Source organism: Caloenas nicobarica, chromosome 1, assembly GCF_036013445.1.
Source record: "Caloenas nicobarica isolate bCalNic1 chromosome 1, bCalNic1.hap1, whole genome shotgun sequence".
Lineage (NCBI taxonomy): Eukaryota > Metazoa > Chordata > Aves > Columbiformes > Columbidae > Caloenas > Caloenas nicobarica.
Window position 1 is genome coordinate 78024738 of NC_088245.1, and position 14575 is coordinate 78039312.

General features: G+C 39.5%; 1 protein-coding gene across 1 annotated transcript in view; it reads left to right on the top strand.

Annotated features, from left to right (window-relative positions):
* ITPR2 (inositol 1,4,5-trisphosphate receptor type 2) overlaps window positions 1–14575 on the top strand; it is a 273845-nt gene that overhangs the window by 113877 nt on the left and 145393 nt on the right. Inside the window, exons 25-30 of the mRNA XM_065626844.1 lie at window positions 419–584; window positions 3045–3218; window positions 7911–8000; window positions 8154–8279; window positions 9466–9588; window positions 11142–11342. Coding sequence (XP_065482916.1) covers window positions 419–584; window positions 3045–3218; window positions 7911–8000; window positions 8154–8279; window positions 9466–9588; window positions 11142–11342 — 880 coding nt within the window. The remainder of the gene's footprint in view (window positions 1–418; window positions 585–3044; window positions 3219–7910; window positions 8001–8153; window positions 8280–9465; window positions 9589–11141; window positions 11343–14575) is intronic.

Consider the following 14575-nt stretch of genomic DNA (forward strand, 5'->3'; position numbering starts at 1 on the left):
TTTTAATAGCAGCTGAAAAGGCAAGGATTGAAAAGGGCCAAATTAATCTCTGATGAAATGCTATTTACTTCAATTAATTTGGTTTGGGGATGAGCTTGGCATAACTTATCCAAGACATAAATGAATGTTTTTGCAATATGGATTTTAGTCATATTTGACGCATTTCATACATACTTATTTTCATTCTGTAGTGTCCATTCTGCGACAAGATTGCTGCAACAGCAGATAGCAGTCGGATTGAAGTCCATACAAAATATGTTAAAGTGATGTTTATAGTTTCCATCCTGCAGCGTATTTGATTTGCTTTTAAGAGCTCTGTCAATGAAGATTGTGTGTACAGGCATATTTATGTCAAAAGCTTTTATTTTTTCTTATTTATTTGACTTTATTTAGTCATTTTCTCCCACTTCTGTTGCAGAAAGGAGAAGAATGCAGTTCAGCTTGATGATGAAGGAGGCAGAACTTTTTTACGGGTCCTCATTCACCTCATCATGCATGACTACCCTCCTTTGCTCTCAGGTGCTCTGCATCTGCTATTTAAGCATTTCAGCCAGAGAGCAGAAGTTCTACAAGCATTTAAACAGGTATAGAATCATAGAATCATAGGATGTCCTGGGCTGGAGGAGACCCACAAGGATCACCGAGTCGAGCTCCTGTCCCTGCACAGGACAACCCCACAGTTCACACCATGTGTCTGAGGGCCTTGTCCAGTCTCTTCTTGAACACTGTCAGCCTTGGGGCCGTGACACCTCCCTGGGGAGCCTGTTCCAGTGCTCCACCACCCTCTGGGGGAAGAACCTGTTCCTCATGTCCAACCTAAACCTCCCCTGGCACATCTTCCTGCCATTCCCTCGGGTTCTGTCACTGGTCACCAGAGAGAAGAGCTCAGCGCCTGCTCCTCCTCCTCCCCTTGTGAGGAAGCTGTAGCTACCATGAGGTCTCCCCTCAGTCTCCTCTTCTCCAGGCTGAACAAACCAAGTGACTTTAGTTGCTCCTCATACGGCTTCCTCTCCAAACCCTTGGGCACAGCTTTATTCCAGGAAACTGACTGTGGGGAAAGTATTTCCAAAGGATACTTTACTTACCAAAATTGCTGTTTGTAGCATGACAGTGTTATTTCCTTAAAAGTCCAAATTTAGCAGACATTTTGTTGTTGATGTTGTTAGAGTTGAACATATGTGCTAGCGTATATTATAGTTACGCACCCAGAAATAGTTGTTTCTGGCATTGCGTTCACAGAATCACAGAATGGTTGGGGTTGGAAGGGACCGCTGGAGATCATCTAGTCCAACCCACCTGCTAAAGCTGAAAATGTAGGTCTGCGGTCACAGCTGGGACACACACATCTCACAGCGAGACATGGTGTAGTGATCCCTCAGAGACAGCGTCGTTAGCTCATGTTCTGCCGGTGTCAGCAGTAAGACTCTCCTGTCTTCAGGGCTATTTTGGCTGGGTAGAAAGTTCTCTTGTCATTCATGTGGGGTTTCCCATTCTAATTCAGGTGTCTACATTGTGCCCCGCTGCATGATACAGACAGGGCTCAAATAACAGGAAGGGAGTAATAAAGCCAAGCCTGTTCTCAGCTTTTATTCTTTCTCTTCGACAGCGGTGCATGTGCAGGCTCCATGTGTCAGTGGATTAGGATGGGGAGATCTGTTGTCATGGGGCTGGATGACAGAGACACCTCTCTTACATAACCCTGTGTAACATATGTCGATAAGACCATCTGATGCTTATTTCAGGAGATTGACTGTGTGTTGTCTCATCCTTATGTAAGATGTGGAGGTTTTTCTTGTTTAAAAACAGATGAATGATAAAAGACCTGGAAAGCTTTTGTTTAATGTTTTTCTAGCATAGCATAATGGCCTCCCACCAGATTGTTTGAGTTAGGCCATGCTGGTTAGTTGCATAAATAGCTGTTATCCCCAGGTAAGCAAGGGCTGAGTAGCCTAACATGTTTTCATAAGGGAAAGAAAAGGCAAATTGACAAGTAAACAAAAAAGACTATAAAGAACATGGAATATGAATATCTACAGATGAGCAGTGTTCATAAATTCTGTAAAATAACAAGGTTTTACCAAGCTAAGAGAGAAGATGATGAAAACTTTATATTACAAAATAGTCAATATTTGCCTGCAACTAGTTGGTTTTTTTTTTAAAGAAGGTCCCTATCGTGTTCTTATCTGCCATGTGACCTTAATCTTTTACGTAACTGTGATTTCTTAAGAGTGCTTATTGATTTACTGTAAAGATTGTTGTTAGTTTTTTTGAATATTCTCTTCATTAATAACCTTGGGAGCACAAAGAAGATTACAAAGAAGGGAAAGGTGCAAATCATGCTAAATGAAGAACTATAAATAACAGTGAAAAAAACCATAGAATTTGAGCAGTAAAAAAAAATAAAAGAAAAAAAGAAAAAGAAGTGAGATTAATCTTACTAAGAGGCCACTCAAATAGTGGGAAATTACATAAATCTGAAAGTCAGTTTGCGAGCTATATTGAAACAGGTTTTTCTAAGCTGGCCTAACAATGTTGTAAATGTCTTTTTTCAATATCTGATTATAGTGATGTAGGTGATGATTAAAATTGCTGGCTGTTTTGACTTCTTTAGATATCCTGATTCCTGATCATATCATCCTTTTTTTATTTCCTCTTGTGAAGTATTGTGCTGATAGGATAAGCTATTTGTATTGTTTTAATAATGAGAGTCATAATAACTGCATCAGAGCTAACTCTGCATAGAACTCAAGGGCTTGTAAATATGCCCTTGTCCTGAAGATGTTTCACAGTGTATTAAAGAAGGTGAGAGAATGCCATGAATGTTATAACTATCCTGTTTTGGTTTACCACAATCTCTGGTTCTGTTAAAAGTTTTTGATAAATGGGGGCTAAAAAGCCTATGTGTGCCATGTTTCAGTTTCATAGGGAAGGTTGCATAAAGCACCTGAAAAGAGGGGCTTAGAATGGAAACTGTCAAACAAATTACCCAGGCATGACTGTTGATGCTGCTGCTGTAATAGCTTCACAATTTTCTGTATTTCCAGGTTCAGTTGCTGGTGTCTAATCAAGACGTTGATAACTACAAGCAAATCAAGGCTGATCTTGATCAACTACGTCTGACTGTAGAAAAATCGGAATTGTGGGTTGAGAAGAGCAGCAATTATGAGAGTGGAGAGGTGGGCGACAGTCAAACCAAAGGGGGAGAAGAGCCAATAGAGGTGGGTTTAAAGCCTTTGCTGCCAGAATTGTTTCAATATTGATAGGGAGTTTAATGAACAGCTGCACATTTGTGGTCTGGTTAATCAAGGCAGCAAAGCGAGAATGTACAGCATTCTGTCTGAGCTTCAGGATTGCAGGAGGTAAAACTTCTTTTATCAATGTGTTTAGTGTTCTCTTTCTGTTTGCTTTCAGTAACTGTGTTCTTATGTCACAGACCTGCCTTGTGAGCAAGCCCCAGTGTACGGCATCACTCTGGTCAAGGAAGTAATCTAGGGGTCATATGTGGGCAGTTGTGTTGACTTGCTGGAAGAAAGAAGGAGTAGCCAGAATCTGTTCCTGCAACTAGGGGAGAGGAGCACCATCAAACCCATTTTTTCAAACTTCACAAGTAATTCCACTTTCCAGCAAACATAAGACTGACCTCCAGAATATTGAGATTTTGTAGGCGAACTAACACATTTTTTTGAACCTTGTCATCCCCCACTCTCGGGGTATATTCTGCTTTGAGAAACTTTAGAACTTGAATCTGGAACTATGAACATATGATTTTTTTAAATTGAATTTTTTTAAAAATTTTGTTTTCAGTGAAAACTGACATCCTTGTGTAGTCACCCACCTCCAGTATGAGTCTTTAGGAAAATTTTAAATGTTGCAAGAGTTGCTATAGTTGAGGTTTCTGGCATAACCGTAGACAGAGCAGGCTTTCCCACTTTTCCATTTTTATCAGAGGAAATGGGGAGAGATGAACAACTATGATTTCTGACACAGCACTTTCTTTATCCTCTTCCATGATAGAGCCTTCCTTGGTGGCAAGAAAATGGGTGGGGAAGCTTGGCAAGAAGCCAGATGGAGATTATACAGCTTTGTGAAGCCAATGCATTGAGGAAAAGTAGAAGCCATTGAGAAGAGACAGGATGTTTGCAGATATCTATGACATACGTACGCTTGGCCTTTCAGATGGGAAAGCAGATTTTAGGTGGCTTCATATGGGGGAAAATCCAGCACTTAAAGGGAGAAACCTAATTTCTTGGGACAGTGTAGGTCCTACTCTTTCTTTGATATAACTTATCTGAATATAGTGGTGTCAGAACCGGGGAGGAATCTGGACTTTATGAGCTTAAGTATGTAGAGTTTCCTACTTTCTTTCCTCAGGCATAGCTCTAGTAGGAAAGAAAATATTCCTTTATGTATTTAGTGAATGGAAAAGGTAATGGGGAAACTGGATACAGAATAGCAGAAGAATATCTACAAGGTTTTTTTAGCTATAATATGTTTTAGAAGTGTAATAAGATCATTTTTATTCCTACAGATAACCCTGATAGCAAAGAGACTCCAGAAAGAGGGGACAAAACAATGTGCTTTAAACAGAAGCATCTCTAAATGGGATATTTTCTTTTTTTTTCTTCCCTCATGAGGCATCCATGGGTCTGTATGGATTAGCAGTGCTTCAGTAGATGCACAGTATTATCTCTGGCAGATCTGAGAGACTATTGTATCAGAACAGTAATATGTAATCTGCACAACAGGTTAGACCATCTGGTGGTGATTCCATGAGAGCTGCGCCAGGTTACAATAGCTCAGAACCTTGTCCATTATTTTTCCACCTGTTAAATTATTCTTTAACACTCAGGAAATGTTTTAACCTGGCAAAACTACTTTAGATAGTGAACACTCTCTTTGAGATATGAAGTCAGACGCAAGAGGTGACGTGCTGGTCATAGTCTACAATGTGTGAAGCAGGTGGCTAGCTTTGAGCAGATAAACATCCCTGTGAGATCCCATGCTTTCTTGGAATGGATGCTGGGTATTCAGTACTGAGCTGGACCAGCCTCTAGGTCTTTAGGGAATAGGCTTCATTTGCCTGTGCTTATTTTTTCCCAAACAACATCAAAGCATGCACAAGGGCTTAAGTTACATTCCAGAACAGTCTTACGTTAAGCTCAAGTTTCTGTCCATATAGAAACACATTGCAAGATTGGCATAAGAGTTTAAAAAAACTACTTATATTTTTTTGCCCTTAGGCTTCTGAGTCTTTGGGGGCAATTGTTTCCACCTTTCTTTCATAACTTGGAGGGGGCTAGAGACTTACTTTTTGTTTGGTAGTCACATGGCTCCAGAAATGGGATTTGTAGAAAAAAGGCCCTGTTCTTCTAAATAAAGTATCCAGAGTTCTCCACAGGAAGAACAATGAATCTTACATCCATGCAGGATCACCTTGATAGGAACTGGAGATCAGAATTATAGGGAAGAATGCTTGGAGTTAGGTCAGACATAAATTAGACACCATATAGGATTAGGAAGAAATGCTGAAATTGATCTCGCATAATTGAGTCTTGCTTAAGAAGGGAAAAGCAGGTAAAGCCTTTACTTGGTTATCTCTAGAAAGGGTGTTATGAGTCTGTATAGACAGCATGGACTATGGGAAGTGTGGTCTTTCTTGTCCTGTCGCTGGAGGATGCATTGGTGATGTAGTGCTAGAAACACAGATCCGAGGAGGAGAAATAGTCTCAGTGAAAGGCCTCTCAGGTGAGGCTGGCTCACAGTGCAGTGCCATTTATAAAGCTTCTTATTTTCGCCATCTGCTGAGAAAGTTCAGCGAGGTTTCAAGTGGTACAAACTTTCAGCGCCCTTAAGCACCCGGTGTTCCCGTTGCTCTTCTCCTTTTCTGGTCTGTGGCAGTTTGCTTTGGTTCTGGGAATGTTTGAACAAATACGTCCTGAAACTTCAAATACAGGTTGAAACTGCAAACAGAAACTTCTGAGTGCTCCTTACTCTCCTAGTAAGTAAATCCAGCCTGTGGAGGGCACAGCTGTGCCACCATGACGTTGACTGGTGCCTTGCACGGTTGTCCTGCTGAGATGGGTGAGACTATTTCAGCAGCGAGGAACTGCTCAGGCTGAAACCTGGAGGCTGTCAAGAAAGGATCCTAGGTCTGATGCAGAGCGATGTCCTGCAGATGTTCTGGAGACAGGAAGTAGTCTTTGTCAGAAGATACCCTTTCCTAGAGGTGGGGAGAGATACTTGGATGAGAACTATTCTCAGTGCAAACTCTATGACTCCCTGTCCCCTATGGAGAAGCGTGACAGAGAATTGTCTATCAAGGAGCATAATGAGGCAAGATATGCACCTGAGTGTCTCTGGTATCCCAGTGGTGTGATTATCTCTTGATAACTACTACCCTGGCATACTCTTATGGGTTCAATAAACAGGTTTTTATTTTATTAAGAGAAAGGATAGATTCAGCAGTTTAATGCTGATCAGCACTTCCAGATAAGACTTATAGTTCACATGGATTATAAAACTACTTTGATTGAGGAAGAATGCGGATAAAAGTAACAGGTAAATTAATCTTGGTTAACTCACAGTCCCAGAACAGAGGAGGGTGGTTAATTATAGCAAAGAACCTGAAATATCTTCCAAAATATTGATTCAAACAGCTAGAGAGAAGGCAGCGTGCATACTAACAAACCTAGACAAATAAAAATCCACTGTTGTTGCATAGATCAACATGACCACACTGAACAGCCGTGCTGACACAGTTATAAACAGCTTCCATGGCCAAATAGTGCAGCTGTACTTGCCCCACTGGAAATTAAGACCAGATGGGATTTATAGAACTCCTAATCTTCACCGTCAGCTAAGAAAGTTCAGAGAGAGGTTTCAAGAGGTATAAACATTCAGATCGGTGTGCACGTGTGTGTTTTAGCATAATTCTCTTTCTAGAACAGTGGGAAGTTTGAGGACACAATGAAACTCAGAAGCATACCTGTTTTGTTCTTTTTTATACTATTATGCTGGTTTATATCCTTGTGTTTATACCGTGAGACGGTCTCAAGATGTGCTACAGTTAATAATTTCAGCATCCAACGTCCAATCTTTCAGTTTTTTGTGTTTCCTCATAAGGCAGGCTGACCACAGCTGGCAGCAGAAAAAAAAGAAATCACTGCTGGTATTCTAAGTGACAGTATTTGTGTAGGTGTTCTTCTGTGTTTTGACTGAGATGTGGATAGAAAGGTGTTGGCAGTCACTTGCTGACTTTATTTCTGAAGCCAAAGCCCAGAGCATATGGCATCCTGACTGGATGTTGCAGTTTAACATAAGGTTCTCATTTGTTTTTAAATCCTTTCCTGCATCATCCAGAGATAAGGACGGAAGTGTCCTCTTCATGGGAGGAACATCTGTAATTGCTACATGCTACTTGTTCTTGTACTCTGGAGAGCCCCACCCTACTTATTTCAACTACAGAGGTCATCTTAAGCTCTTTCTCTAGACGTTTTATGTTCACATACACAGACTTGGTAATCTTTCCAGCTGTATTAGAGATTTTTGGAACAAGTGGTAGCTATCGAAATACATTTATGGTCTCTCTTCTCATATTAGCTAAATTCCTTGGGATATCTAGTCTGTGATTTAGGGCTGTATTCTCTTTTAGCAAGATAAACCTGAAGATGTAAAGTAATTGCCCCAAATCATGCTGGAAATTTGAAACAAAGGAAGGTCTTGAATGTGAATCTTTTCATTCACTGGACCAGTGGATGAAGAATAAATGAGTCTTTTTTCTTTATTATCTGTGTTGTATCTGTTCCCTATGAGCTGCTGTTATACTCCTTCACTTGCTGTTATTAAATAGAATTAGTTCATGTTGAGGAAATTGCAATAGATCTCCACTTTTTGTGTGTTCTTTGTTACAGGAGTCAAATATTTTGAGTCCAATACAAGATGGGACCAAAAAACCCCAGATAGACAGCAATAAAAGCAATAACTACAATATTGTTAAAGAGGTTGGTACATCTGCTAAGAAACTTTCTTGACATACTTGTTTGATAAGTAGATTTAGTAATTATTTTGAAAGAATGAATTTTTGTTTGGTTTTGTGTGACATGACTGATTCTTTGCTTGCTTGCATGCTTATTTATTTGTTTATTTATTTGTAGATTTTGATTCGACTCAGCAAACTTTGTGTTCAGAATAAAAAATGTCGGAATCAACAGCAGCGATTGCTGAAAAACATGGGTGCCCACTTGGTAGTCTTGGACCTTCTGCAAATACCCTACGAAAAGGTTATTCTCATAATTTTAGTGGTAAAGAACGTGAACTCGGTAAAGGGAGAGGCCTCAAGGGGCCCAAGAATCAACGTGAACATTTTTTTTAACTGACTTCAGTCAACTGTGGTACAAACATGAAACGATGATGCCATTTTTCTACCTTAAGAATAATGGGTTTGGGCCTAAGTTTAAATATGGCTGCCTGCATAGAACAGTTTTTTTTAAGAACTGAATGTTTACTGCCGCAGGTACCTCGATGTCACTGCACTAAGATTCCATTCCTGAAATAGGCAAACCTTAGATCTGCAGTCACTGCCCAGTAAGGAGTATTGATTTAATGGAGCTCCTGGCAGGTTATCTAAATTCCAGTGTTGGGTACCGATGTGAGGGCTATCATGGATACAGAAAATGGACAAAAAGCTTTGAAGGATCAAATCTGAAATAATTTATTTGTTTCTGTAGTGGAAGCCTCTAACCTAGTTCTACTTGCAAGTTTTTCAGAAGATAATGTGATTTTGTACTAATTAAGTGGCATTGAGCATATAAATTAATGTTCTAGGTAGCCTTTTAAAGAGCACATCTTTCTAGATCTTATAGGAAGTATTGAGCGGAGATGAAATCTCTTCTGGGCTACATTTTCCTGAGTGTTACACACCGATGTTATGATACAGACACTGGGTTCAACTGTCTTCAGTAAAATAGTGCTTGTCCGTATAGATGGTTCATCAACTTACAGTTATAATACTATATGAGAGGAACATAAAATGGGCATGAAACTAGACATATATTTGTGTGGGAGTATGTGTGCGAACATATATATTCATGTAGGTGTACGCACATATGCACACATACATCTGTTTCTATGCGTAGCTATATAAAAACCAAAGCTTTTCAAAAGCTTAAAATCAATGCAGGTTCGAGAGGTTTTGTTGAAAATCATGCCACTTTTTTAAACTAGGAAATTATAACCATGCATGAGGAAATCTTGCTTTGAGTTTGTGGTCAAGTCGCTTCAGAGTAAGGTACAACCACCACTGGACTCTGAAGGAAACCAGATCAGTTGCTTTTGCAAGAGAGAGAATTCTTGCCCTATAAAGGCTCGGCAGAATTGGTTTGTTCCTGGCTAAATTCACGTTGTGCGGTTTTAACAAGCATGTTTAGGTATGCCCAGCTGATTTCGTTTTGTCTCTTCTTTCTGCAGAGCGATGAAAAGATGAATGAAGTTATGAATCTAGCCCACACTTTTCTTCAGAATTTCTGTCGAGGAAATCCTCAGAATCAAGTTCTCCTCCACAAAAATCTCAACTTGTTCTTAACTCCAGGGGTAAGTACTCAATTTTAAGGAGAATATTATAACTGGAAGTAAATTTGGACTTGCTGAAAAATGACAGTGCTAAATAAATAATTCCATTGAATTATGCCCTTTCTCTGTCTTTGTATTTTCTCCCTTATCATTGCTCTTTATGTCATTATTTTTAATGTTGCCATTTTAAAAGCGGAAAACGATTTTACCTGTGGGGTTTACTGGAAGTGTCTATGAACGTGTGTCACATCATCACATCATGTTTAGCTTGACTGATCTTATTAATCGTAACTCACTCACAGATGGACTATAAGTCGAGGCAGAAGATGCTGTGGCTGTGCTGTCGTGAAGCTTGTGTGACAGCAGAATCAGACCCATACATTTTTGTTGATGATGCTTCCATTTGTTTCAATGAATCTAAAATTTGTTCCTTTATTAAATCATTATCTTTACAGTAAACCTCTTTGTCATGGTCCATTTGTGCAGGTACATATGTACGTGAGTTTACGGATATAGTAATGTAGAATGACACCTGGCTCAGTGGCAGATCTACTGAGCAAAACATGTTTTTATTAGAAAAAGTGAGAGTGTTAGGATTGTAGACCTCTGGCCTCTGTACATTAGGAAGCATTTGTTCTGTTATTTTTTTATTTATGCTATTTTTGTGTGAAATTAGTGAAAAGCACTGAGCTGACCATAGTGGGAACTAGCACCCAGACTTCATTCTACCCAACACCAACACTTAACTGAAGTGTCAAGTACAGAGCCTGCTTGCACTTGCATTTCTGTTCTTTTGAAGTTGATCTTCTGATCATCCTACATCTTTTATTCACATTGCGGAGCAAACTTGATGTGGATTCCTTTCAGAGGACACTAAACAGAAAGGTATACTCTAGGAGCACACCCTGACCCTCATGGGACTTTAGTCCAAGGGACCAAACTAGAGCAAGTTTGAAGCAGAAGCCCCAAGAATGCATGAAGTCTGGATGCTTGGTCCTCAGCAGCATCCCTTTCTTGCTACAGATCTGTTCCTCTTGTACCATGCTACTTGCCCATAGCAACACAGCCTTAGGGTCCCTCTGTAGTCAATGTGGAAAGTGATGTTCTCTCAGAGAGGGTGATCGGACTGCAGGTGCAGTGATTTGCCTGCTGGAAACGCCTGCCTCTGCCGACCACAGAGGGGTCCAGAAGTAGCTGATCATCTTATTTGGTTGCCTCAATGCGAAGTTTGATGGTGAGCGGGATGAATGTGGTCTCAGTTGTCTTGTATACCACAGTTCCTACTAGAGTCTTCTAGCAGTGTTGTGTGTGTATGTGTGTGTCTTCACCTTCCATGTGGGCACAGATTTTGGTTATGTCCACTTCAGGACCAATTTTGTACTCACAGGAAAGTGTGGAGAAATTCCACCATAAATGAAAGCTAGGCCTTGCTTAATCACTGGGCTGGTGCATGTTGGATTTTTCCAGTTTCCCTTTACCCATGTCCCTTTCTGTAGTCTCGAGTCCTGTGAGTCTTTCAATTTCAAAAGAAATCTGCTCTTCTTATAAGGCTGTTTTGATTTTAATCTGTTTAGCTCCTGGAAGCTGAAACCATGCGGCACATCTTCACGAATAATTACCTTCTGTGTAATGAAATTAGTGAGAGAGTGGTGCAGCACTTTGTACACTGCATTGAGACCCATGGCCGTCATGTGGAATACCTGCGTTTCTTGCAGACCATTGTGAAAGCAGATGGCAAATATGTGAAAAAATGCCAGGACATGGTAATGACAGAGGTAAGTGAAGGGTTCATATGTTAATCACTCCCGTGATGTCTTTCTAACACACTAGTATCTTGAGGTTGCTATTTCTGCTCTTGATACCAATAGGATATAATGGTATCATTGCTTTAGAATTTTAAACGGTCTCACAAATAATGAATATTTTAGCACACTTTTGGGGAGTTTAATCTAATTTTGTAAGGCCATCTGTATAACTACTAGAAAGAAAATGTGAGTGTTAGCATGGTGATACAGAGATGTCTATTTGTAGATGATGTAGCATGGAAATCTCAGAGTTATATAAACCTTCATTTTCCTGTACTGTAATTTAGGATCCCATTTGCGCACCAAACTTGACATATTGTGGCATGGTTTCACCGTATAAGTGGCTCTTACCTCTGTGGATTTGTCTAAATAGTGTTGTAGACCATTTTTTTAGCATGTAACCATGGTACAACTCTAGGTACTATTTTCTGCTTCTGTTTCTTTTGTTCCAGAGCATTTCTGTGAGAGTCAGTATGGCTACTCTAGTTTTAACTTCCTGAATTCGGAATCTGACCCAGTAAATTCTGCAGAGTGGTTTGTGGACAAATCTTTATGCCAATGAAGTCACCGGGAAAATACCTAGTTGGCTTCTCTGCAATTAGGATTTGGTATATAGTGCGCATGACGAATGAAGCCTTCAGCTTGCAGACACTCATGCATTTAACTGTAGTTATGTTAACAGTTCAGTGAGATTAATAAGTGGGTAAAGTTGAATACAGTGAAAAGTCCAGGTAGGATCAGAGTCCAAGGAACATTTTTCTTTACTTTACAAAGTGATTTTTTTCTTTTTTTTTCTTTTTTTTTTTTGAAGAGACACCTTCACAAAGAAAACAGCTCTATTTGTGCTGTGAACAAAATTAAGCCCTGCTGATTTTTTTTTCCACAGCAGCAAAGAGAAAAAACTTCTGATTCAGAAAATAAAGCTTCAGCCTACATAGATCACCTTTAATGGAATCCACCTGAACCTTTTCAATTTTAGTGAAGTGTTTTAACATGCAATATCAATTACAAGCCCCTTTGTTTTACATAATTCAAACTGTTCTTGTGCCTTTGTGCTTTGAGATTTTTTCCCCTTCTACCACAGCTTCTTGTTGGTTTTTCGTTTCTCAGCAAACGAAATTTTTAGATTTTTCCCAATTTAAATGCATTTTGTTACTGACCTATAATAGCACAAAGATAAATTGTCATATTACATTTTCAAGCTGACTGCATGATGAAAATTGAAAGGAGCTCGGATGTGACATTTACATCGTGAGTCCTGCTAGAATTTGCTGGGGATAGGGAGCACCCTTATTTTGATGAAAGAGGGTAAGATGATGATCTGTTTTAAAGGAATGTAGGAAATTGCAGATAAGTAATTATGATTTCTTAGAAAAGGTTGCTAATAGTGAAAATTGAATGGCGCTTGAATGGCAATCCAGTATAAAGGGACCAATGTAGCCAAGTGGTTGGAACGTGCCATGGAGTCAGGACAGTTTCTCAGCAGACAACTGAGATGTACTTTGTGACCTTAAACAAGTGGTGTAACTTCTTCTGTGCCTCCAGATGGGGCATGTAAACAATTTACCACAAGACAAGACAGAGTAGGAGTGTACAGCATGCCTCAACTACTCCTGTGTTTTCTTTTACCCACGAGAAGTATATTGTAGCTTATTCCTGTTTACAGGGAGTCAGGGATAAACTGATCATATTTACATGTTTTAGAAAGTGCGTACAGATGAAGGAGCACCATTGCGAAAGCGTACTTTCATAAAATATGTTGAACATTCCCAATCTGGCTCATTCACTTGTTCTCATATCTTTGGTCTCCATGTCTGTAGAGTGCTAGTAATGATGTTTACCAACCTGAAAGGTTCCTTAGGGCACTTTTTCTCCTTACAAGCATGCTTTGAGGTTCCTGGAAGAACAGTGCCTATCAGTGCAAACATTATTACAAAAGGGAAAGCAGAATTTACTTTTGAACTAGATCAACGCAGCAGCACTATTATCTACAGTGTTCTGGAGTGATACATCACAGAACATCAACAGTTGCTCTCATACTGACCCACCTTCATTTTACTTCCATAGAGTTCTCAACTTGTTGAAAATATACTTTAGTGGAAGGAAATGCTTCTGGGTTGTGGTTTTCTTTTTTTGTTTTTTCTTCCCATCACTGAGCTCATGATGGCCGGTGAGAACTTTGGCCAACGCTAGATACTTCTCATATTTCTCTTCCTTTTCTGCTTTTAAAAGGACATAATTTTCTCTTCTTGGGTCAATGTTTGAATGCCCTTCACAAATCACATTTAAAAGCAGCTAACTTGGAAAAGGGGATCACATCTTCTTCTGTCCTTGCATTTACAATGATTACCTTGTCCCCCTTAGCTCTTCTTGTGCTGTTGCAACATTTTCTGCTTCTGTTTGTGGTTCCCCACAATCGGTATACAGCGAACATGCCATGTAGCATCATGTTTCACAAGTTCATTATCTCCTGGTATTTCTTCCTCATTCATCAGCAATAGGTGCATGAAAGGATGAGGGGTCAGTTTGACTTGATATGATAAAATATCAAGCAACACTGGTACAGATATCTAGGTCTGGATTTGACATAAGACTGTAGCTCTGAGGGAACCTGGAAGGAGTCATATTCCCTTTCCTCTGTGCAAAATATACACAAGTGGAAAATAACTATGGAAATGTGGTGAACAACTTAATAGAACATGACAGAGTGTGTGCCTTCGCAGAGGGCTTGGTGGGGATTTTTTAAATTATTTTATATCTGAAATATCCTATGAGCATAGTATTCCAAACATCTTTGTTAAAAAGTTAGGTAAATTTTCCAACATTTTGAATACTCATATTTTCCTATTTTCTTTTTTTTTTTTCTTTTTGCCTTTGAGTGCAATGAAATTAATGGTATCTGAGTCCCTGTACTGTCTCCATCCTCCTTCCCAAGCACTTCTGCCTTAAAAAACTTTTTTGTACTGTGCATTGTCCAGAAAATGTCTATTTTGAAAAGTCATGAGTAGGAACATTTTAGAAACCCAAAGATAAAGGAGAAATAGGAATTGCAGGAAAGACTGAATTCCCAATTCACTCCATCCAATTGTCAAAGTAAAAATAAGCAAGCAACAGGGAAAACACAATCAGAAAAGTTGTAAATTCAAAATTTGAAATGTTGAAAATGGAAAATGCAATGAAATGTTTCTTGACTTTTCATTCTG